The 26,045-nt window shown below is 38.3% G+C and overlaps 1 protein-coding gene across 5 annotated transcripts in view; it reads left to right on the forward strand.

Annotated features, from left to right (window-relative positions):
- NR2C2 (nuclear receptor subfamily 2 group C member 2) overlaps nucleotides 1-25,398 on the forward strand; it is a 32,631-nt gene extending 7,233 nt beyond the window's left edge. For 3 of the 5 annotated variants that reach the window (XM_061362508.1, XM_061362511.1, XM_061362509.1), the window contains 14 exons: nucleotides 2,244-2,354; nucleotides 5,757-5,957; nucleotides 7,160-7,262; nucleotides 7,423-7,521; nucleotides 8,307-8,486; nucleotides 11,042-11,189; nucleotides 12,705-12,798; nucleotides 13,222-13,355; nucleotides 14,943-15,120; nucleotides 16,434-16,555; nucleotides 17,067-17,206; nucleotides 20,855-20,992; nucleotides 22,517-22,622; nucleotides 24,812-25,398. In XM_061362508.1, coding sequence (XP_061218492.1) covers nucleotides 2,244-2,354; nucleotides 5,757-5,957; nucleotides 7,160-7,262; nucleotides 7,423-7,521; nucleotides 8,307-8,486; nucleotides 11,042-11,189; nucleotides 12,705-12,798; nucleotides 13,222-13,355; nucleotides 14,943-15,120; nucleotides 16,434-16,555; nucleotides 17,067-17,206; nucleotides 20,855-20,992; nucleotides 22,517-22,622; nucleotides 24,812-24,986 — 1,929 coding nt within the window. In that variant the 3' untranslated portion in view covers nucleotides 24,987-25,398. The remainder of the gene's footprint in view (nucleotides 1-2,243; nucleotides 2,355-5,756; nucleotides 5,958-7,159; nucleotides 7,263-7,422; nucleotides 7,522-8,306; nucleotides 8,487-11,041; nucleotides 11,190-12,704; nucleotides 12,799-13,221; nucleotides 13,356-14,942; nucleotides 15,121-16,433; nucleotides 16,556-17,066; nucleotides 17,207-20,854; nucleotides 20,993-22,516; nucleotides 22,623-24,811) is intronic. The other 2 variants (XM_061362510.1, XM_061362512.1) reach the window with 2 other exon arrangements.
- Nucleotides 25,399-26,045: the final 647 nt, after the last annotated feature.

The following is a 26,045-nucleotide window of genomic DNA, read 5'->3' on the forward strand; positions in this document are numbered from 1 at the left end:
GGGATGAGGTCCTTGCATGTACAGCTCCCAGAGCAGCTGCTTTAAGCATAATACAGGTTTTGTGGTATTATGTTTCTTCTGAACAACAGACCAGAATAGTCATTGTTAATTTAATCCTGAAAGTGGGCCTAATAGAAAGTTAAACTGTATTATCTTCCTGATACAAGTACTTACAAGCCATTTGCTTTCAGAATATTTTTGATTCAATTTATCTGGGAGTCTAATTAACGATGGCTTAATTTTTCCCATAGTATTTGAGCTGTCTGAAGTTAACTTTGTAAATATCTCATAAAGATTTTTTAGAGCATTGCATATTCTTGAACTACTATTCCTCCTTTTTTTCTTTAATTGCCCTTTTTTTAATATGTATTGTTTTACCTAAGACATCAGATTTGGTGCAGTTGACTGGGTAGGACCATGGTAAAGCATTGCATATTTATCCATTCTGATCTTTTGTATGCGTCTGATAGTGCTCAAGGTGGAAATTCAGCTGTTGAACAGAATGACAGAAGATTTTCTTTTCTTTTTTTTTGCCCTCACTCTTGTAAATTATGTATTTCAAAAAATATATTCCCTTTTTGCATTTGATTTGGTTTATTTTAGCATGGTGGTCATTCTCTGTCAACCAAAGGCATGTGTTTTCAGTCTGGAAAATAAACCTGAGATTTTTAGTAGCCAGCTGAAATTGAAAGTTGTTCTTATTCCCGAGTATTAAGGAATATAAGAACAGTAAGTTGTTCTTATTCCTGAGTATTAAGGAATATAAGAACAGTAAGTTGTTCTTATTCCTGAGTATTAAGTAGTCAAGCCTACAAAAAGGTAAAATTTTGCATTTCAGAGTCCTACACCATGAGTATGTATGCATGTGTATGTAAGTAGAGTGTATGTAAATACACATAGTGTATGTAAATACACATAAGGTGTCTGTAAATAAAGTGTACATGCACACTAAAGCATTGATATTACACTAATTATTCTCCATTTGTGCACTGTATCTTCTCAACCAAGAGAAGCTTAAAATATTGTTTTCAGTTTAATAAATATATGTACTTGAATATTTAAACATCACAAACTTACTTTTCTGTATGTTGAACAGGAAAGCTTATATAATCAAGATTTTTTCATGCAGTGACTAAATTGACACTACCCTGTTGTCCAGCTATCAAGGTTTTATAAATCATTCCAAGATGGCTTAAAAAAGGATTTAATAAAAATAGCTTGTGATATTCCTAGTTTTGGCCATATGTCTGCACAGATCATAGAATCATGGAAACGGTTGGAAGGGACCTTAAAGCTCCCACCCTCTGCCATGGGCAGGGACCCCTTCCACTGGAGCATCTTGCTCCAACCCCCTGTGTCCAACCTGGCCTTGAACACTGCCAGGGATGGGGCAGCCACAGCTTCTCTGGGCACCCTGTCCCACAACCCTCATACCAAGAACTCCCTTATATATAATCTAAATCTAGCCTTTAGCTGGTCAACCTGCTGGGGATGCAGCCCAGGGCAGGGTTGTTTTCTGGGCTGTGAGTGCACACTGATGCCTCATGGGGAGCTTTCTTTTCAAAATGAAGTCACTGTTTTCTCCAAGTGAGCTGTACAGACATCACACTTTCAGAAGATTTCATAGATGAAATGAGGTCGGAGACATTAAAACTAAAAGCCAGTTTGATCAGATAGGAGTTCTGTGCATTTTTCCAGCAGGTTCTGTGTATCTCTTATGTATGTTCCTGGGGTTGAGAACATTCTTTATTCAGGGGCATAGGGAAAGATTTTCTAAAAGTGGGCTACTTGAGAATTTAAGAAGTTTTTCATAAAATACTGCAAAATCATTAAAAGGTGAAATATTTAGATTTATACCTTATTGTATATATGGTGCTTTTTGATTTTACAGAAGCAAAAAATGAGGCGAATGTGTAATCAAAAGTTGATAAAAGAATTTCTGCATTTCAGTGAGCTGAAGGATCACATAGCAATTATCCAGTGATTTATTTTGGGGGAGTGGGGACTGGTGGTGGTTGGTTTTCTGGTTTTGGTCATCCATCAGATTAATTCTGTTGCCAAAAAAAAAACTCCGATCTACTGATAATTCATTAAAAACAAATAAAAGTTTGTTTAATTACTGTAACCTTTCTGATAAATTTAGATTCCACGCTATAGGGCCATCTGATCTTTATTAAATATATGTATTTCTAAAAGCATTCAGTACTGTAACAGCAAAGTACAATTCTATGCATTTTTTACAGGTGCAGACTGTTCAGACTTCACTATCTGAATCTCCAGTGATGACCAGTCCTTCCCAGCGTATCCAGATAATTTCCACAGACTCCTCTGTAGCTTCACCACAACGCATTCAGGTAAAACCCCATTGAATATGTAACTATTACAGCTTCTGGTTTTTAATCCTCCTCCCACTTAGGTTTATACGAAAGCATGTTAAAGTCTATGGAAGGCTTCTTTAAATTTTGTGAGAGCAGATCATTTTTAATTCAAAGTAGGATTGTTTTTCTCCCTCAGCATCTATTTGGTGATGACTAGTTGGCTGTATTAATTGTATTGATGATGTGGTCAGTGAGGGATATTTCCAGAGGTTACACTTAGCCTAAGTATACAAATATCCTGATCTTCAGCCATAGTGAATGGCTAGATGTTGTCAATGCAACACCTAAGATAATCTCCAAGGGCATTCCTCTCTCCCTCTCTCTGCCATATTTAGGAACTTATTTAGGGTAAAGTTAGCCTTTGGGAATGCTGCACAGTAGGTCCTTGTTACTCATAGATAATAGAAGAATACCATTAATGTATCAGAATGTATGCAGTGACAAATGATGCAAGAATTGTCAAGCATTAATGTTACCAAAGTGTTGCAGTATTGCAATACTTAGCTTTTGCCTTCCTTTACCTTGTTCTGTGCCAGTACAATAGTCCCATGTACTTCTGACAGAAGTGGTGCTGGAGAAGAAGGTCTTGTACTCAGGACATTTGGATCACTCCTGGCAATGCAGCCCACATCACAGCATGGATTTTTCTTGGGAAGTGTCTTGATCAGAGTGGATGGGTTTTTTAAATGATTTAGACATTGTCATTATACTTAGTAGACATGATACGTTTTTTTCTGTAATGTTATTTTCAAAGATTAAAATTGCAGCATGCATAATGACATACATCATTAGTTTTTCTTATGAACCTAAATATACTGGTATCTAAATATATCTAAACCTAAATATCATTCAATTCTTATTCAGCCAGTTTTTTTCTCTTAATTATTTATCATCATCAGTACTTATATCTGATCCATGTAAAATTGCAAGAAGTCTTTATGATTTTTCTTTACAGACAGCACCCAGAGAGATGTTATTCAGTTAGCTACAGCATTTAGCTATGTGTTTTATCTAAGATGTTATTCCTTAAATTTATCACCAAAAGGTGGAATCAGTCAGCCTTATTGTTTCACATGCTGATTCTGAAGATTCTGTTATGATGGAAGGTTTATAATTTTGATACAGTTGTCTGATAGAGTAACCATTATCAGTATATAGCAATATTTCATTGCAAGGTAAATGTTCTCACAACATGTATAACTGAAACATAATGAATATTTAGCATTTGTAAGGTAGGTGTTCACATTGCAACTTTTGTTGAATTCTGCAGAATAATCTGCCTCCTTACATCACTGATAGTTTTGAAAAGAGCATACAACTCCATGATGAAGGAGATTATCAGGATGAACGAGAAACTTGTAGGTGAGAAACTGAACGTGGCCCAGCTTCAGTGTGTGCTTGCAGCCCAGAAACCAACCATATCCTGGGCTGCATCAAAAGCAGTATGAGCAGCAGGTTGAAGGAGGTGATCCTCTGCTCTCATGAGACCCCCACTTGCAACACTGTGTGCATCTTTGGTGTCCTCAGCATAAGAAGGACATGGAGCTGTTGGAGCAAGTCCAGAGGAGGTCATGAAGATGATAAGGGGACTAAAGCATCTCCCATATGAAGATGGGCTGAGAAAGTTGGGGCTCTTCAGCCTGGAGAGAAGAAGACCTCAGAGCAGCTTTCAGTGTCTGAAGGGGGCCTATAAGGATGTTGGAGAAGGACTCTTCATCAGGGACTGTAGTGATAGGACAAGGGTGATGGGTTCAAACTTAAACAGAGGAAGTTCAGGTTAGGTATAAGGAAGGAGTTCTTTACTTTGAGGGTGATGAGACGCTGGCACATGTTGTCCAAAGAAGTGGTAAATGCCCCATCCCAGGTAGTGTTCAAGGCCAGGTTGGACAGAGCTTTGAGTAACGTGGTCTAGTGTGAGATGTCCCTGTGCATGGCAGGGGGTTTGGAATTAGACAATCTTCAGTTCCTTTCCAGCCCTAACCATTCTGTGATTCTATGAAAAAAGAGTATTCCTGCTTCCTCAAAACAAATACAGGCAGTATTATAGTGGTGTCATTCATAGTCCAAGATTAGATTTCACTGTGGATTGTCCCTTTAGTTAAAATCTATATGAAAATAATGGAGGCTGAAGAGCTCTTGACAGAGAGAAGATATCTCTGGGGAGCTTAACAATTTAAGTTTTAAAACAATGAGACCAAGGGGTAATGGTTGTACTTACACCTTTAAGCTTCTTTGGAGCTTTATGTTTGTAGACTCTGTATACTTACACACTGAATCATTTCTGTGTATGAGTCCTAAAATGGCTTATTCTATTCTGTAAATATAAGAATCTAAAGAGTAAGTTCTGTCTAGTCCAAAATTCAATAGCAGGCTAGCCTCATTCCAGCTTTGAGTACTGTTTCCTTTGTGCAGGTTTATTTGGGCTTGTAGTCACAAAATGAGATTAATCTTTCCCAAAGAGTTTTTGTAATCTAGAAAAATCATCAGCTCTGTAATTCAGCTCCTGCTTAGGGTAGTTCTAATGCCTTATTAAGGCATTCTGGCTTCATAAAACCATTAGCATCATCTTCCTATTTATATATTAGCATATGTCTTACTTTCTGTAATTCTGCAACTTTGTCAAGGGGGGCAGAGGAGTAGGGGGGTGCTGATCTCCTCTGGTGACCAGCAGTAGGATACAAGGGAATGGAATGAAGCTGTGTTAGGGGAAATTCGGGTTAGACATTAGGAGAAGGTTCTTCACAGAGAGGGTGGTTGGTCCCTGGAACATGCTCCCCACAAAGTGGGCACAGCACTAAGCCTGTTGGAGTTCAGAGAGTGTCTGGACGATGTTCTCAGTCACTTGATTTACTGTTGGGTAGTCATGTGAGGAGCAGGGAGTTGGACTTAATGATCCTTATTGCGTTCCTTACAACTCAAGATATTCTATGATTCTCTGCAATGTCTGTGCTGCTGTCTCACTAGGCAGAGTGTACCCTGCATATACACCAGCCATTCATCAGCTGCAGTCCTTCACATTGCATTTTGTGTATTCTGTCTGGGATCCACTATATCTAACTCCATTTGAACAGTTAAATGCTATTACAAGATTATTAACAATAGCAGACTCCTGCTTTTCAGAGCTGTGTAGTGTTTTCACTCTATGCAGTAGGTGTATAGATACGCATACATATGTGTATACATACATACATTTGTATTTGGTTTGATTTTACTGTTTTGTACTTACGTAGGTAGCTGCAATAACTTTGCACCAGTGTAATAAATGTAGAAGTAGCAAAATAATAAATAACAAGGACAACTATCATTCTAAGACAGAATGAAAGGTTTTAAAACATAAGGTTTACTGTGGCTCATAAATTTCTTCAATATTTTTTACAGATTGTGACAGATCAGCAAACAGGTCAAAAAATCCAAATAGTGACAGCAGTGGACTCAGCTGTGTCTCCAAAGCAACAGTTTATTTTAGCCAGCCCAGATGGAACTGGTGCAGGAAAGGTGATATTGGCAACACCTGAGACATCTAATGCCAAACAGCTTATCTTTACCACCACAGACAACATCGTGCCAGGCAGAATTCAGGTAAATGTAGTAATTGAGATAGACCACAGATTTTTGTTTTTCAGTTACTGGTTTTCAGGTTGTTTAAGTCTAATTGTTTTAAGACAAATTGCAACAGTTCTGTAAAGATCTACTGACATGGATTAGACCATTCTAGTTGTAGGCCTCATTATTCCCTGTCTTCACATTCCTCATGCATTCCATTGCGCTCATCACCCTTTGTGGGGTGTTCTCATTAAAACTCCAAAGAGATACACAAGTACTTAAGATGGTGCTTGTGAGGAGTGCCCTGGATTTCAAATGGTCTGTTCAAGACTCACAGATACACAGAGATACGACTCACCTGAGCAAACTAATTACGTTCACAATGTATCAATGTATCAAGAGACTGCCATAAAAGTTCTTTGGAGCAGAAGCTGTCCACTGCTATAGTTGTTTGTGGGTCTTGAGCATAATAGACCAATGGGAACTTTGCAAAACAAATTCTATTAACAAGAATATCTCTCTAGTGAAATTTGAGATTTTTTCCTGGTAGTCTTTAAAAAGAAATAAAAAGCACGTTATCCCTATTGCTACTCTTGCAATGGAGAATGTTTTACAAGAAGTATCATTCTTACATAAGTAAAAATTGTATCAACAGTCTTTGAAAATGGTTTTCACTATGTTAAATGGTTACCTGATGTTGCAGAGGGGTGGTTTATTGCTTGTGGATTTTAGGCGTTTGGGGTTTTTTAGTTTTTCTCTGGTATGTTCTGAACAGATGCTTTGGAATCCAAGGCCTTTGGAAGCTAAGCTGTTTTTATAATGGATCTCAGCTTCAGGCTATCCCCTCTGAACCGTACACCCCTAATAGCTAGAGAAGAGATAGATGGGAACCACATCTGAAGTACAACCATCTTTGGCTAAAATATAGCAGCTGTTGGAGAGTAATTAAAAGAATGGAAGAATATTGTTGACTTCACAACTGAGGAAACTTGTACTGAACAAAGCTAGGAGGTTTATTTGGAATTTGCTTTGCTCTGACCATTGCAACAATCTCACTGTTGACAGTAAAAACTCTCATTAACTTGCAACTTATACTACTTTATTTTATTCCATATGTCATTCTCAAATCCAGCCACCTCTTCTCAGCTGATACACTGCTCTGTAGGCAGAGCTCCTTACTTTCATGTCAGAAGAAAATATTGGCTAATTGCCTCTTTTTGTTTGGAATTTTGTTTTAGATAGTGACAGACTCTGCTTCTGTGGAACGTTTGCTGGGAAAAGCTGATGTTCAGCGGCCCCAGGTAGTAGAATATTGTGTAGTTTGTGGCGATAAAGCATCAGGTAAGGATGTATAGAAAGTAGCATTCAAGAAACTTGGTTGAAAGGATGACTGGGATGAACGGAGGAGTTTTCATGTATTTTAACTGATTCTAGCCATGCTCATGGAAAAAGCAATTGAATCTAAAATGGAAAAAGCTAACAGTATACTTTGTACACACAGAATATTTAAACTCTGCTTGGAAGAATATTAGTTTGTACTTCAACTGGACTATGATAAATTGGCATGTTCTGAAAGACAATGATGATTTAATAGATCTTGGTAACTGAGACTACTTGAAGCATAGTCAGGTAGAACAACCCCAGGTATGAACAGCCATGCAATTAGCATGGCACCTAGAAAAGTCTACCTGCTCCAGGAAAACACTTCTTAGTGCTCCCCAACAAGCTTAAGACTTCCTGGTAGATTTTGGTCTTTTACTATCAGAAAAAAAGGCAAGTAGAGATCAAGGGAGTCCTCAGTGTTTCAGATCCATCTACATGGATCTAACAAGGAGCCTATAAGGTAAAATTTCTACATTAGCCAAGGAAGCAGACTCTGCTGTCATGCTATGGAGAAGTCACCTTTTTGTCTCTGTCTCACTTCTATTTTTGAAAGTGTTTATGTAATTAAAACAATGCCAGAATTCATATGTGTAGGAATTTTCAATAAAGATTGCATTTGAAATTTTATTGTAAAATTGCTGATATTCTAAAATTACTTAGACTCAGCCTGTAGGTTCTTTTAATGTATTATATGATCTGTGACAGCAGATAGAATTGCATCTGTATTTGTCCAGAATGAGAACTACTACTTCACAGGCCTCTCGTTCAGAAATAGGCTTAGCCTTCCTCTCACCTCTCCACTTCCCACTAAAAAGCCCTGACAACACATAAACAAAAAACATCCTATAAGACTTTAACAGTGCTTTCGTGGTCCGAAATGATGGTAAGAATATAAAATAAATTTAAAGGGTGAATTTTACAATGTTTTACTTACTTAACGTAAATATTTCTGTGCTAAAATATAAGTAATTTCCACCTGATAACAATATGTATGTTTCCTAGGTCGTCACTATGGTGCTGTCAGTTGTGAGGGATGCAAAGGTTTCTTTAAAAGGAGTGTGAGGAAGAATTTGACCTACAGTTGTCGTAGCAACCAGGATTGTATCATCAATAAACACCATCGGAATCGCTGCCAGTTTTGTAGGCTTAGAAAATGTCTAGAGATGGGCATGAAAATGGAATGTGAGTGTTAAGTACCCGATGTGACACTGTGCGTACCAAACAATAAATATGTGGATTACTATTTTTTAGTGTGTTCTCTCCATTTCAGTGCATGTTGCTTGAAGGAAACAGAACTTTTGGCAGCCAGAGCATCTACTATACCTTTCTTTTATTACTATTTTATGTCTGAGGTGCAGTAGTGATTTGAACCATGTCTATATTACTGCAGTCTTCGCGGAGTTCAGTTAAAGCTTCACTTAAAATGCATGTTGCAACCACAGTGTATGCTTATAATACAAAATATTATGACATGGATGGACATAAATGTGAGTCTAATGTTCTGTGTTCAGAATCTGGTTTCTTTCTAGTTTATCTTTGCTGCTTTTTCAACCAGTGATAGAAAGTAGTTGATGTCATTTTTCTTTAAAAATGTTGATGTGAGTTGTTTGTGAGCATTGTATTACGAGGCATTGTAGAAAGTGCCATATTTAAACAAATATGCTTTCCTGTTTGTATGCAGTGCTTTGTACAATTGAAGTGCTAGCATCCAAACACCTTTTTCAATGTATTTTGTTTCCAGTTTATAGCACCTGTCTGCTTCTTCAGTCCAACACTTCATGAAGCCTTTTATCTGGTTGTTTTGTGATAACTTTTTGGAGAATTTAAGGTGAAGCAACAAATACTTTTCTTTTCCTACTCTAATCTAGGCAGGGTAAGTTCCAGCCACTGAGTTCAAGGGAGGCAGAACTTTAAGCTGTAAATAGGGAGATCATTGTTGTATTTGCACTCTGGAACTCCAGACCTACAGTGATGGTTGTGCTTTGCACACAGTGTGCTGACTGTAAGGGGGTACATTTGTACAGGAGGGGGCTGGAGCACCTCCCGTACGAAGATAGGCTGAGAAAGTTGGGGCTCTTCAGCCTGGAGAAGAGAAGCTGTGTGGAGACCTCATAGCAGCCTTCCAGTATCTGAAGGGGGCCTATAAGGATGCTGGAGAGGGACTCTTCATTAGGGACTGTAGTGACAGGACAAGAGGTAATGGGTTAAAACTGAAACAGAGGAAGTTCAGGTTAGATATGAGGAGGAAGTTCTTTACTGTAAGGGTGGTGAGGCACTGGAATGGGTTGCCCAAGGAAGTAGTGAATGCTCCATCCCTGGCAGTGTTCAAGGCCAGGTTGGACAGAGCCCTGGATGACATGGTTTAGTGTGAGGTGTCCCTGCCCATGGCAGAGGGCCTGGAACTAGATGGTCTTAAGGTCCTTTCTACCCTAACTATTCTATGATTCTAAGAGAAACTGCTGCATTTCCTGAAGCTAAACCTTTGTTATCCCAGTATGATCAGAATATATGCTCACTGACTTCACTGGGGTTTGGGTCAGATTTCTGATTAATATTTATGTATCTACCAAGCCAACAAAATGCATATACCTCTGTTTAAGCCCCTAGATTTTGCTGACAGTAATAGGATTAACAAAAATAAAGTCTGGAACTAAGTAATGCTTGCTGGTTATGAGGTCAGAGAGAGGTATATCCATGTATTTTACTGTTACATTCAAAAGGGCTGTGGGGGAGGGTTGAATTCTTTTGTTTGCTTGTTACTAATATTAATCTTCTAGAACAATAACTGCTGTATGATAAATTGGTACAATGAATAGTGCAGAAATATTGTCTCCATTTATATTATGCCTTACATTGGCAAAGTGTTGTGAGAATTAATATTAGTAGAACACGTTTAAAAATTCTTTATATTATCTTCATAGTGTTTTATTCATGTTATTATCCTCATTTTCCAATGAAAAATTGATGCAGTTGAATGTTATGCCAAGCTATAGAGGAGTCTGTAAAGTTCAGCCACTTAGATTCCAGATAACTTTCTGTAATCTGTTTAATAACAATACCTGAATATTATAAAGATGCATTTTTCACTTCCTTTGACATTAGCAAGTTACAGTTTCTTACTGTTTTCATGACAAGATTTGCTACACTTGCTTGGCATAATGGAGACTGAGCTTATTTCTTTTCAGTTGTCAAGTAGAAATATTCCAAATTCTGCAGAGGTTGGTTTTGGAACAGTTTTTCCTGGAATGAATGGGTGGGAGTGGTTTTCCTATCATGGAATTAACCTGCATCACTCATGTAGCTTGCCTGTTTTGACTTTTTGGGGGGGGGGGTTAATTCTGGGTTTACACTGTTCTAAGTCATCCAGAGTATGGCTGCATCTACCTAACATTTAGGTACAGGTTTACCTGTAAAAATAAATAAACAGTTTGAAAACACAGTTTTTGGAATGTCCTATCTCATTAAATGCCAATGAAATAGCAAGCTGTGACTCCAGTTCAGCAAAACTTAAAGCAAATGATTGACCTGGGACTTACTTAGTTAAAAATGTACATAATCATAGGTATAGTAAAATTGGAGCCTGTGTTTCATCAATCTTCGTATTTCCAGTTTGGCACTGAGCTGGTACACAGTCATAACTGTGCAAGCTGGAATTCTGCCGTGGGAGTTTTACTTTCTTGTTGTATTTTGCGTTGAATTATTTCCTTTCAAATCAGCATGTTTCTGTCTTTATGTAGCGGTTCAAAGTGAAAGAAAGCCTTTTGATGTGCAGCGTGAAAAACCAACCAACTGCGCAGCTTCCACTGAGAAAATCTATATCAGGAAAGACCTTCGAAGCCCACTAATAGCAACTCCAACGTTTGTGGCAGATAAAGATGGGACGCGGTGAGTACCTCAGCGTCACCCCTCTAGTTTAAGGTTTGTGTGCATATGACTTTGCAGGCACACCTGTATTCCTCCCTGCCCTGCTCTAAGAATTGGACAGAAAAGAGCTCCAATTCACAAATATCTATTCCCATTACCAACACCAACCTAGACTGTTGCTTCTCATGAAGGTTTTTATGTCTGAGTACAGGGGTGGTTTTCAGTTTAGAGCTGGCTCTTGTCCAGCCAGGTCAAAGCACAGATATGGCGGATATGTGATATTCAAGCAAAAAGCGTGTAGGTTTACTGTGTGATGCATTCAGGTTCTCACTGCTCTGAAATCAGTTCTGCAAATGGCAGACTCTGTCTTCCTTCTCCTAAAGATCTAAAAAACAGACTGCAGTGACTGACTCTTGAGATTCAGGTCCCAAGAGACCAATTTCAGTAACAGCAGCTTCATTTTACTGTATAGAAGATACTGCAAGATAGTTCCTTTGCTCTCAGTTGTCTCCATAGGCAGTGGTTGTGGAAATACATATCATAATAAATAGAAGCAAGATTTGTCTTTTTCTGACTAGAATAAAAAAAGAATTCGAGGTTAAATACCATGGTTTAGAAACTGTAGTTTTTGAGTGGATAATAGCCACCTGAAGACACCAGATCTCAGTAGTCAGTGTATATATATGTTTAGTTTGGTTTATATATATATATCTTTTGTTGAACGAATGGCACTGCCACTGGTTAGGAAGATTGGGCTGCACATTTCCTGGAGAACTGTTTTTCAGTGTTCTTGTTTGCAAGTCAGGTTGCTCAAAAGTACTGCTCACAGACGTGTTTGATTCCTTGTGCTACAGATCCCTTACAGTCCTATAAACAATATTAGAGACATTGAGTGTGACTATTTGTGTAAGATTCAGATTCACGTAACACATGATGATTTGCTGCCTGTGGTAGTTCACAATGTTAGTTATTAGTGTCACACCCCTTAAACTATAAACTCCCTGCAGCCTGAACCTGTCATGCCTGCATTTGTATTGGGTTATGCAGACTTGGAGTATTATATGAGTAACAAATAAACTTATCCTTGCTGACTTCAAAGACTTTGCTCTCCATCCCTAAGTTAGGCACAGCAGCAGGAAGGGATGTTTGGTCAAAAAGAAACAGAAGTAAAGGCAGCAGAAGTTTTATGCAGACCTTGATTACATGACTGTTTATGACTGTATCTTCGAATATAAAATACATTTTCTTGACATAACTTTTTATGTCAGCATAACTTATTTCTTAACAAGCAAATGAGAGGATATCTGGGAAGTTGTCATTGCTTTTGCAGAGGAAAGGGAAACATTCTAGTCTTTGTCTTTCAAGCTTCTTTTTGGAAACTGTCTCAGAAAGGCTTAACTCTGGATGAATAAACTCTGAGTTTCATTAAATTGTTAAAAAAATGGTAATCCCTTTTATTCTGACATAGATTGTTACATATTCTTGTTATTAATGTAAAATGCTACTGATTGTCAGATGACTTATGCTTTTGAACAGGTCAGCAGGTCTTCTTGATCCAGGAATGCTTGTGAATATCCAGCAGCCTTTGATCAGGGATGATGGTACAGTCCTCCTAGCTGCTGATTCCAAGGTATTATTCTTTCAGTTAAGTTCCAAACATATATATTAATTTCTTCAGATTATGGATTATTTTAGCTATGTACACAGAGACAAATAATTCTTGCTCTTGGGAAGATAAAGTTGGGATAAGTGTGAAGATGTGTACAAAAGGAGGTAATCAGCTGATTAACAGGAACAGGTTTTCTTTTCATGGGCATATTTCTGCAGAAGGTCAGCCACATGTAGTTCCCCACATGGTATGTCAGCTGAGGCTAGGAATGATGATTACAAAAGGGTTTAAAGATCATTGTGAGGAATTGTTCTTCCTTTAGGTGTTCAGGGGGAAAGAAAAGGTACATAAAGGAAAAAGAACAGAAAGATTAAAAGTGGGCAAAATTTATGTATGATACCTTACCTATAACTGTGATGTACTAATATGATTCTTCCTTTTTAGGGTGAAACAAGCCAGGGTGCTTTAGGAACATTAGCAAATGTTGTAACATCTCTTGCTAATCTCAGTGAGTCACTAAATAATGGAGATACTTCTGAAGTTCAACAAGAAGAGCAATCTGCAAGTGAGATTACACGGTATGCATTTATATTTGCATCTTATTTAGCAATTTCTATTTTGTATGGTGTATACTTAACTCATTGAAGTAAATGAGCACCATGACACCAACCACAGTAGAGATTGCCCCCTACTTTGAAACACAAACCCAGTTCTTTAGAAACCCAGGTTTGGCTGTTGTCCTCCTTTGGAAAACTGTCCCCTGCGTTATCAAGGTCACGTTCTGGAGCTAAAGCAGATCTCGTACTCAGAAAAATAATAAATGATTAGTTTGTGACCTTGAGAGACTCTGCGAATAGCAACACTTCAGTACTGTTTTATTTGATAGGCTTTTGATACGGAAGCTTTTCCTGCAGAGTGCCCTTAGCCCTCCTTTTTAGGGGTCTGTATTAGTGCAGATTTCATTTTGAGATTGTGCTGCCATAATACCTGCTGGTATGGGGGAAATGTGGGGAAAATGTTGAACTAAGATGAGTAAACATCTTTTTTTTTTTTTTTTAATATTTACAAAGAGTTTGAAGTCGTCTTTATTGATAAATCAAATGGGAAAAAGGAACATGGAATCTTAATATTTTCAGCGGAGATTGAGATTTTTACAGTTGGGGGTTTTTTTTAGGGGTTTTGAGGGACAATACAGATCTGCAGTATAGTGACAGAAGAAGAATACTTGGCCTCAAAACTGTCCATTGTTTTTCAAGTAGGAGTTTTTTTTAAGAGGAGCTTAACTTCAGGCTCTTAAGTGTTTTATTTAAACTCTTCAAGTAAGTGAAAAGGTATTCACAAATCCTTCACAAATCTCTTTCTTTAAAGCAGAAAAAATAATTCCAAAAACCCCTCCCCATAACATCTTGATGAAAATGTTGGATAAACAGCACTATACCGTAATACTATCCACTGGTCTGAAGCTGGAGCACAAAATTCTTCTTAAATCTAAGCTCTTGTTACCGTAAGAAGGGAATGTACACTGCTTTATTTCGGCAACGGCCAGCTACAGTTTGAGTATAAAGCTGTCCAGGGACTAGTCTCTTTTCTGTTACTGTCATAAGGTTTCTAAGGCTCTGTCTGTACTGTGAGATCAGGAGTGTTGGCCACACGTCATCTTAAGGGAAAGGAAATTCAGGCATGTTGCATAGAAGAGAACCACTCTATTCTCCACTGTTCCAAGAAACTGGACATAAAGGACAGGGACTGCTGGGTGTTCTGAGTGCATCTGGTCTACAATCATCATTTAATCCATTAAACATTCCAAGGTGAGAAGGAGGGGATAGTGAATGGCAAGTGCAAGAGACTGATTTACTAGTATAAATATTAGCATAAAACTTTCAGAGCAGGATTTACAGTAGTAAAAAGTACGCCCCCGCCCCACAGGAGACATTTCTTAGCAGCTATATATGGGCAGATTTATTCCTTTTGTTAATGTCCAAACAGTATAGAGGGGCCAGACTGTAATGAAAAGTCTGACCTTACCTTAGCACAAACAGTTCCTGTATAGGTTACCTCTTGGTGAGAATGCTTTATAGCGCTTATTTTGACCACTGCTCTCAGTTATTTTGGGGTACAAGGAAGCACTCTTTCATTGTTTTTTACCTTTTTTTTTTTTTCTTCAGGGCATTTGATACTTTGGCTAAAGCACTTAATACCACAGATGGTACAGCAGCTCATAACTTGGCAGATGGGATGGATCCTACAGGAGGAGGGAATATTCATGTAATCAGTAGAGATCAGTCAACACCAATTATTGAAGTGGAAGGACCTCTACTTACAGATACACATGTCACGTTTAAGGTACGTGCTTTAAATGTCTTACTAAACAAACTAACACTTAAGACATAACCCAAAATTAAGTCACTGTTTTCTTATTTCTTATATTTAATTTTGGCAATATAATCTAAGGTAACATCTGGTGTCTTCTAATACAATTTTCACTCTTGCATGCTGTATCTAAAGAGGATAGGTGTTATTTCATAAGACCTTTTCATAGACAAGAGGATGCTTTAAACCTCATTTCACTTTCCAGTGCTGTTGATAATAATTTTCTGTATCATCCCTGATGTCCTGCTTAATTCATTTGTAATTCTAAGTAGTGTAAAACTTTCATCTAAAAGGCTTCTCGTATAAACAGAGGTTACAGTGCCTTCTTAGATCTAGCTCTGGTTAGACCACTGAAAAAGGTCTTGCATTTTAGCATTGCTTCAGCTTCAATTGAATACAAACACGCACATATTACAGAATCATAGAATAGTTAGGGTTGGAAAGGACCTTAAAATCATCCACTTCCAACCCCCCTGCCATGGGCAGGGACACCTCACACTAAACCATCTCACCCAAGGCTCTGTCCAGCCTGGCCTTGAACACGGCCAGGGATGGAGCATTCACAACTTCCCTGGGCAACCCATTCCAGTGCCTCACCACCTTCACAGTAAAGAACTTCTTCCTTATATCCAATCTAAACTGCCCCTGTTTAAATTTTAACCTGTTACCCCTTGTCCTGTCACTACAGTCCCTAATGAATAGTCCATCCCCAGCATCCCTATAGCCCCCTTACTAAACAATGTGTGAGAAACAATAAGGGTGTTCATCTTGCTGTAGTAAAGTTGCACTGTTTCAAGAGATACAAAGATCATTACTGAAATACATGATACTTAATGTAGGCAAACTTTTGTCATAATCTCCTTATTGCCATTAATGGTGTTTTGTGATTGTAGATTCCTATTACATGACTTTCCCATTTGAGATACTTAGATTTTATTTTGCTTCTTTTTAAAAAGTGGTAAAGGATGTTTTACAGCACTGTGAAAAGGGCCAATGCTTCACAGAGCAATGAGATGTATAGATTTATTATTAAAATAATATAAAAACATTTTAAAAGTAAACATTTGAGCACTCTCCCACATAACTTCTTGTCTTCTATTCCCATGTTGCATTTCTTGCCAGTTGTAGTGAGTTAGTTATACAGTTTTCCCATGACGGTTTCTTGTCACACAGTTGCTTATCTGACAGACTGTGAGAGTAGTTTGAATGTTTTCTCTCGTTACTTCTCGATAATCAAAATGGGTTTATGTCTGAACTATATTGTGCTGTACTGTCCTTCTTTGCAGCTGACAATGCCCAGCCCGATGCCAGAGTACCTTAATGTACACTACATCTGTGAGTCAGCATCACGACTACTTTTCCTCTCTATGCACTGGGCTAGGTCCATACCTGCATTTCAAGCTCTTGGGTAAATGTACATATTCCATTGAGTGATTTGCTTCCTAATGAATTTTAAACACTGATCAGAACACTTTTCAGCTATTTTGATTTTTTAAATTATTATAATGTTTAATTTCAATGAATTCTTTAAAATGCGTGAAGATTCTGCAACATTTTCCTTTCTGAAGACTAAAATAGAAGATGGCAGAGGAGAGGATAACTACAGTATCTGATGTTACTGCAATTACAGCAGCTAAAGCCGAATCAAAAGCAAGCGTTTAATTTGTAGAAATATATCTTGGTAAAGAACTGGTGAGCCCTGTTTTACAGATAACCTGAAATGGTTTTCTGTAGTTAGCCTATATCTGCTTTTTGCATTTTGAAATACTTGTGATATGCTAATATATGCCTTTCAGTAAAGTGCTTTGCAATACATTAATCCCTATTATCGTTATTATTAACATAATTACACATGGGGTAGCACTAACCTGATACGAAAACTACCTACAGTTGTCTTATGTATGTTCTGTTGTTTGTAGGCAGGACTGTAATACAAGCCTCGTGCGTGCCTGCTGGAATGAGCTATTTACCTTAGGCCTGGCACAGTGTGCACAGGTGATGAGTCTGTCTACTATCCTGGCAGCTATTGTCAACCATCTCCAGAACAGCATACAAGAAGGTATGTTTTCGGTGTGTGATTCTTACACGTGTTCAGTGCTGTAAACACTAGAGGGACATTTGTATAACATGTCTCATGATGTGTTTCCTAACTGGTGGCAGAATTGTTCCCCAAGTTCCAGAGGAAGGAGAAGCCTTCTCTTGCATAACTGCCTTCCCTCTGGTGATCTACAGCTTCTGTTGAGCTGTTCCATCACCTTTCCAGGGATGGAGGTGAGGCTGACTCTTCTCCTTCCTGGGTTTCCTGAGGCTTCCTGGGTTTTCCTTCTTGCCTTTTTTGAAGACTGGAGTGACACGTGCTTTCCTCCGGTCCCCAGGCACCTATCCTGTTTTCCAAGACCATTCAAAGATGATGGAGAGTGGCTTAGCAGTAACATCTGATAGCTTCCCCAGCAGTCATGGGTGCATTCCATCAGGGCCCGTGGATTTGTGGGTCTCGGGTTTGCCTAAATGATCTCCAGTCCTCTTCGACCAGGGGAAAGTCTTCCTTTCTACAGACTTCCTGTCTTGCCTCTAGGGTCTGGGATTCCTGAGGGCTGGCCTGGGCAGTAAAGACTGAAGCAAAGGCAGCATTCAGTAACTCCGCCTTCTCTGTATCCTTCATCACCACGGCACTCACCTCATTCAGCAGCAGCCCCACATTTTCCCTAGTCTTCCTTTTGCTACTGAGGTACTTGAAGAAGCCGTTGTTGTCCTTAACATCCCTTCCCAGATTTAATTCCAGGTGGATGTTAGTCTTCCTTGTCACATCTGTGAATACTGTGACAACAGTCCCATATTCCTCCCACATGGCCTGTCCCTTTTTCCACATTCCATAGATTTCCTTCTGAAGGATTTCTTCCAGAAGTTCCTTGCTCATTCATGCAGGTCTCCTGCCCCCTTTGCTTGATTTATAGCTCACAGGATGCACCAATCTTGAGCTTAGAGGAAGTGATGCTTAAATATTAACTAACTCTCTTGAACTCCCTTACCTTCTAGAGCCCTAATCCATAGTATTCCTCCAAGTTGGTCCTTGAAGAGGCCACAGTTAGCTTTCCTGAAGTCCAGGGTTATAATCCTACTTATTGCCCTGCCTCCTCCACACAGGATCCTGAACCACACTGCAGCCAAGGCTGCCCCCAACCTTCATATCCCCAACCAGTCCTTTCTTTGTTAGTACAAGGTCCAGCAGCACACCTCTCCTGGTTGGCTTCTCCATCATCCGTGTTAAAACATTATCATCAGTGGTTTGCAGGAACCTCATGGACTGTGTGTACTTAGCTGTGTTGTCTTTCCAGCAGATACCAGGGAGGTATCCCCCATGAGATGAGGTATGCCCCAGTCCCCCATGAGAACCAGAGCCTGTGATTGTGAGGCTCTTTCCACGTGCCTGCACAAGACCTCATCAACTTCCTAGTTATGTGGCCTGTAGTAGACATGCACAACAGTGCCACCCATTTTAGCCTGCCGCTTAATTCTTACCCCTAAGCGCTCAACTTGTTCTTCATCCACCCTGAGGCAGAGCTCAGTAACTCCAGTTGCTTTCTTACATAAAGAGCAACTCCACCACCTCGCCTTGCTGGCCTGTCTTTCCTAAGTACCATGTAGCCATCTAAGACAGCATTCCAGTCATGCGAGCTATCCCACCATGTCTCTGCAACTACCATGAGATCATGGCCCTGCGCTCGTACACAGCTCTCTAATTCTTCCTGTTTATTCCCCGTTCTGCGTGCGTTGGTGTACAGGCAATTCAGAGAGGTTACTGGGCATGCAGGTTTCCCAGGAGGGGTGCAAGAGGATCCACTGTGGTCATACACACCCTTGAGGTGGTTGGCCTGCTGGTTCTCATCTTGGGAGGCAGCTAAGGAACATCTGTCACTGCTGTGGTGGACCAGTCTTGTTCCCCAGTTGGATGCGATGGTGTGAGCAACAAGAATATTCTTGCAGGTATAATAGTTTTGGATACTGCTGTAATGCAGTAATGACTAATTTATTCTGAAGTACCCTCTGAAGCATTAAACAGTGTATTTTCTTGACACTCTTTAACACTTACGTGGTTTTATTTTTTAATTCAGTGTTGGCCTGTTGCTAATGATGACTGTATCTGGAATGCATGACAACCTCTTATAGTTGCTTTTTTTTCATTCTTTTCTCTTTAAGGATGCTCCCAAGCACTATGATTGATTACATGAAAGTAACATTCCATTTTTAATAGGAGCAAAAACCCAATACTAGCAGCTTTAAACTCTGCAAACACAGCATATTACATGAAAGCTAGATAAATTTAAATGTGAGTTAAAAATAGTTACAGAATACTGTTGGGTACCAATTTGTTTAATGATTTTGGTGGTGCCATTATTGTGCACACAGCAAAAATTGGAAAATAAGCTTTTACTGAGGAGAGTAAAACTTCACTGTAGACCTACAAAATGTGCAAAAGTAGATAATCAAAAAATACCCTTCAGTCCCAGTAAAGGACATTTGGTTTAATCTACTTTATTGGCTTCATTATGATGAAGTAAATTAGAAAATTGATTCTTAAATTGATAATGTGCTTTCATAATGAATATGGGGGTTCGTTTGGGAGTTGTGTGTGTTTGATGGGGTTTTTTTAATTTAAGAAAGCCTGGACAGCCCTCAAAGGACAACAAACTGATGCTCCTCTCCTGCATTGAGAGAGAGAGGCAAAAATTTAAAAGACCAGTAGGGAAACATGCGTATTGTATGTTCTGCACAGAATTAGGTTTTTAATAATCTCAGAGTTGTCTGTTCCACCTACACCCAAGTGGAGGGTTTTGGAGGAGGAAGTGATGGGGCTATTCCAGCCTTAAGCTGGCTTCACTTTGGTTCCCATGTCTCAAGAATGAAAAAATGACATTTGTTCTTCAAGCCATACATGCAGTCATACCATGCTCCTGAGCCCTGCGCAAGGAGAGGAGGATCTGTTTTATCATGAGTTCTTGATGATTTGTTTTTATCTATTATTTTTTGTTTGATTTGTTATCTATTTTGAAAAATTATCATTATATTGTGTATTATAACTTTAACATTCAAAACAAAGTGAGGAAATTTCAGAACTTTATCTAGGAAGTATAGTAGTGATGAAGCTATTTGGAAACTCTGGAATTCAAGTTGACATTTCCAGAGTATTTCTGCACTATTATTTCTCAATACAGAAATAAAAACATTACATCACCTGTATCTTGATCTGTCTTGAGTAATTAAACACTTGTATCACAGTTAATGAATTTTAGGCATGTAGATTATGCTTTTATTCTTCATGTTTGAATTTCAAATTAGGATTGCATGATAGCATTTGTTTTGTGCTTCTGTTTCCCAGAATCACTCCAGCCACTTGTAGAATCATTCACCATAATTTGAGTCTCTGCTCAGAACAGTGCATCACTGGCATTAGACTCATGTAGCAGATTATGCAAAACTGGCAAAATCATGCGAAAGAGTTAACATCCTGTTTGCCAGCCCTGTGCCTGACTCAGCTTTGTAAATCTTTAAGTCCATAATCATTGAGGCCATGCTTACATGTTGAGTGGTTTTAAGATAGCAAATGACACGAAATGCTGTAAAATGTCACTTGTTTTATAAGGATATTGGTTAATATATTAGATGTACTTGGGCTCACATGACATAGAAAGAATATCTTTTTTTGTAGATAAACTTTCTGGAGACAGAATAAAGCAAGTCATGGAACACATCTGGAAGCTTCAGGAGTTCTGTAACAGCATGGCCAAGCTCGACATTGATGGATATGAATATGCATACCTTAAAGCTATAGTCCTCTTTAGCCCTGGTAAGATATTTAGTAACATAAACAATCATATGCTAATGTTTTAGCAATTTTTCTAATGAGGTTAATGTCTTGCTATGAGTCTGATCTGTCAAACTGCAAGTAAAATGGTTGTTCCATAATGATTTATCACAAAGAGTATGTGTTTTAAAAATAACTTTGGAGCAACACATCCATGTTATTTACACTTCCAATATATTGGGTGTTTCCTGTACACCCACTTTAGAACACTAGACTCTCAACTACCTTCATCTGAGAGTCTATGAGTAGTAAGCTATCTGGGATGTGTACTAGCAATATCAGTGAAGTAAATGGCAGGAAGGATTAGAGGAAGTACATTCTTACAGTGACAAAAAGAAACTGGCTTCAATTTCAACATTTTTTAATACACTTCTAAGAGGGATGGTTGAAATAGGAGCAGAAATACAACTGTATTTTATATGGGACTTCCACAACATCTCCAAAACTAAACGTAAACAGGTTGTCCTCCATTTGTTACCTCCAAAAATTACAGCAGAATACTAAAGCATGATCAATAGTTTATATGAGATAAGAGGATTTACTTAAAGACGACATTGGGATTTTCTGGAATGATAAGGCGGGGACATTAAAGAAATGGGAAGTGACAGTATATTTATCAAAGGTGGTGAAATTTTCCTAGGACACACAAAGGTTAATTTAGAACTGAGTGAAAGGTAAATTCTTGCTCAGAAATGTGAATTATTTACTTTAATTCAAGGGTGTGTACCACTTTGAATTTAACAAAATACAAAGGAAAAAGAGTGTCTTGTAATCAGGGGTTTGAGGTTTTTTGTGTTGGTGGGGTTTCTTTAGTCGGTATTATTTTTCTCCTTGCAGTAAAGCTTACAGCTTGCTTTAATGACAAGGTATTGCTGTCCTGAAATTTGCTTTTGAAACTTTTTTGCAGATTGTACCATTAGGGTTGGGTTTATTAGGGTTTTTGTTCAAGCTGGAGGAGCAAGAAGCTCTCCAAACTCAAGCTAGCTCTGTCCCATTCAAGGGGAGAGCAGTTTGAACACAACACTGAAGATACTTGGGCATAGTCAGGTATGTGGTATTTTCTGGGATCTTCTGATCATGTGACTGTCTTTGAGGAGCTGAGCCAGCCGGAATTAAAACATGAGACAGACTCAGGAAGGTTAGCAAATTGATCTGTCAAGAAAACAACCCAAGATACTGCTCAATCAGCCTAGGCAAAGTCAGAGGCAACGTATTTAAAACAGCAGCATAAACAAGGAGTGTCACAGCCGGGTACATACCTACAGGCTTAATCTCTTGCCACTTTCTTGTGTATACACACAGCTATAGAGAGAAAAATGAGCAAGCTGATTCTGAAGCCAGGAAGCGAATGTTCAACTCAGTGGTTTACTTTATAGCACTAACACGTTAAATATCACAATACAAGGGAAATACTTAAATGAAATTAAATGCAAGAATCTTATAACTACATATATTTCATAATGTATAGGGAAACAATCGACATACAGAAATGTTTTGTTTCTTTAGATCACCCTGGTCTGACCAGTTCAACCCAAATAGAAAAATTCCAGGAGAAGGCACAGATGGAATTACAGGACTATGTACAAAAATCCTATCCAGAAGATACTTATAGGTATTTATTGTCTATAGTACCCAAAGTAATGTTGTGGGCCGTAGCTGGCAAAAGTACAAAATAACATCACTGATGTAAAAATTGCCTTTTTGACATCTGTTCTTCTTTGACTGCTGATGAGAAAGAGCTAGAACCTCGTTCACAAAAGCATGCAGGTTTGTGTACAACTAACTAGAAGCAAGAACAGCTGCCTCGCTTCTTCCAGGGAAGTGAAACTTGACTACTTTCCTTTGCTGGTTTTTGTTGTTCTTTTTTTTTATCTTTGAGAGAGAGAGACTCATTGCCATGTTTAGAAAAGTAAACAGAAGTCTCAAGAATAACTGCCTTAACCGCCTCAAACTTCTTCAGTTCAAGCTGCCTCCTTTTTCATGTTAGCTGTCAAAGAGGCATTGAGAGAATTAAAGCTTATTATTGCCCTTTGGCAAGTTACTTATGCAGGAAAGTATTAGAACTGTCACTTTTTAAACTTTGGACAAACAAAGATTACATGTGGGGAACAATAACCAACTCTTAAGCTTCTGTTCATAAGACATTCCCACATCCTGCTTATTTTCTCCTTTGATTTTTTTGGAATTTCCGGTGACTTCTATTTGAAAATACCTTGTTTTTTTTCACGTCTCAACTGTTTCTATTTCTTACTTGCTAGAAATAATTCTCCTATTTCTAATAGTTTCCATCAAAACTATTTTAAATTTCATCAACATAATGCTTCTCTGCACTACAAAGGAAATTCTAACTAACTTCTGTCTACCAATATATCCTAGAACATACTCTCTTTTACTGTGAAAAGTAGCCTCACATAAAGAAGCACAATCCCATACATTTAAGAAAGGTCTGAGGTGAGTGTAACCTTAAAAAAAAAGACAAAAAAACTCTCATCTCAGAGAGTGGTCTCTGCACTCATTTTACAGAGTTAACATCCTCTAGGCAACAGAAAGGGCATCAAGATTCCCAGTTAGGTGTAGTGAAGATGGGATTCTCTACTTCAGAAATACCCTCAAATCCCACATACTTCCTCTGTGTACAACTAATTATTCTGGTTTGATGTGTAAGAGCTGGATACCTGCCATAAAAAGAAATACAGAATTTGTTCCATATACTTACTTCTCTTAATAGCGGCTTAAGGAAGAGAATCAGAGTTTTCCAATACAGGACATTTTCCTGTGTCCTGTATTTTAGTGGATACCATTTGTAGCCCTATACTGACCTATAAATAAGTTTATAGTACAAATGTGATTATTTCTGAGCAACTGAATGCTGGCACAAATTGAGATAGAAGCACAAGTGTTACATTTTCACAAAACCAGCAGCATAGCTTGAATCTTGTTGCAATTTTGCAATCAAGTTTATAATATATGGCATATTAGCAGAATGGACCATATATTTCCTCCACAGATATTCAAGCATTCTCCAGAGGCCTGTGTTCAGTGCTGCCTAAGGTTTGCTATTACATGGCTGTGATTCAGGAAATGTATTTATTTTGGCATTTGTGTTAAACGTCTGCCATATAAGCACAGCAGATACATTTTCATTACTGTCCTAAATTGCAAATGCATTGACAGTCCAGCAAATCGATACAATCACTTCATTATGCTCAATCTCTGTTAACGTCCTGGTACATAAAACCCCACAGCATTTGGCAATATGTATGAGTAACAACACATCCCTCCAAATTCCTTTTCTCATCAGAAGCAGATTCTCTTCTCTTCTTTTATGCATATCCAGTCCCATTCTTGCTATGTGCTTTGGCATTAATTTGCTGAGTAACCGAGGACTCCTCTGCTTATGGTTTAATTCTAATTAGATTTACTTTTAAAATTCTGTGCAAATGTTCTCACACAGTCAGTATGAATATTATTCATCTCAGCATTGTGCTGAACTATGAAGTGCTTCGAGAGCTGAGAGTTTCAAAAGCAGACCAGGACTGTGTGTTTGTACATACACGTCGTATCTACAAAGGCCATTGATATCCTTTTCTTTGGAAAACCACAGAGAAAATGGTGGCTTTTCATTTCACTCACAGGATAGAAAAGCAACCATTCTTTTTAAGATAGCTCAATTAGCTTTTATTGCCTCTTTACTCCCATTCGTGAGTTATGGTAATAATAAAAGCAGATCCAGCTCTTCAGCCACAAAGTATTTTAAACTAGTATTACATGTATTTATAATCCACTGAACTTCTTTTTCAGGCTAGCCCGGATTCTAGTTCGCCTTCCAGCACTTCGGCTGATGAACTCTAGCATCACCGAGGAACTGTTTTTTACTGGTCTCATTGGAAATGTTCCCATTGACAGCATAATACCCTACATTCTTAAAATGGAAACCGCAGAATATAATGGTCAAATAACTGGCACGTCTGCGTAGTGGGAACAACGCAATGAGATGGATCAAAGTAGTTTTCACAAAAACATAGAATTATGAAGTTAACAGAATAGCATTTGGGTATGTACAACTGTTTTCAACTTGTTACCAGTTTCCTGTCAGGTTTCTCCTTGTCTGTTTGCTGAAGTTGACAACATTTAAGCAGCTGTTAAAAGACCTGCTATAGGACCTTTTCTGCCACAAGGAATATTTTTGATGCCTTTCATTTAAAAGGCTATAGGTTACTGAACATACTTTTCACATGCTTTGTATTTAGAAATTAGTGGTGGTTAAAGAGAGTTTTATAATATCAGAGATTAATAGTAAAATTACTTTAAAAGTAAAAAGAACAGTATGTATATATTTAAAAGTATCCTTGGAATTAATATCTAATAAATGCCAGGGAATAATATTAGCACTTTGTAATCACTTCTTGTCAAAGTGACATCATCAACATCCTGCTTCTGAGTATGGAAAATGAAAAACCCTGCTTATGTCTTTAGTCAGAATGCCAGTGATTTCAATGACAATGTAGAATGCTACAGGAGACAATCATTTATTCTACAAAAAAAAAAATCACTTGCTCTTATGTTATGGTAATGTGGATTCTGAACTCAGATATCCACATTATATGAAACTGTTCAATCAGCACAGCTGTAATGCACAGTATGGTGCAGTCATGGTGACTATTGTGTGCTACAGGAATTACCCAAACCAAGAGGAAAAAAATGTGTTTCTTGCCACAGTAATGATGAAATATTCAAGTTCTTTAAAGTTTCTATTCAGACCAACACAGTTATGTCAGATGGTATTCTGCGGGGAGAATCAGTCATTAACTGGAAGAACAGTCATTTTCAAGTACAGCTGTGTGATGTCTTTGAATATGCTCTTTGTATTTCCAGATTTACTTCTCTGTACCCCTTAAACACCCTCATAATCAATCCAATTTAAAACCTGAAATGTGTAGAACCCCTGGCTACCATTGCATTACAAAGTTCTCTTTTATTTCTGCACCTCCCCTTCCCTGACTCAACACTCCCATTTTTTGAGTGCTCTCAGCTT

Source organism: Neopsephotus bourkii, unplaced genomic scaffold (genome assembly GCF_033783945.1).
Source record: "Neopsephotus bourkii isolate Nb327-2 ecotype Australia unplaced genomic scaffold, CSIRO-AGI_Nbou_v1 NB_1120, whole genome shotgun sequence".
NCBI classification, from domain to species: Eukaryota; Metazoa; Chordata; class Aves; order Psittaciformes; family Psittacidae; genus Neopsephotus; species Neopsephotus bourkii.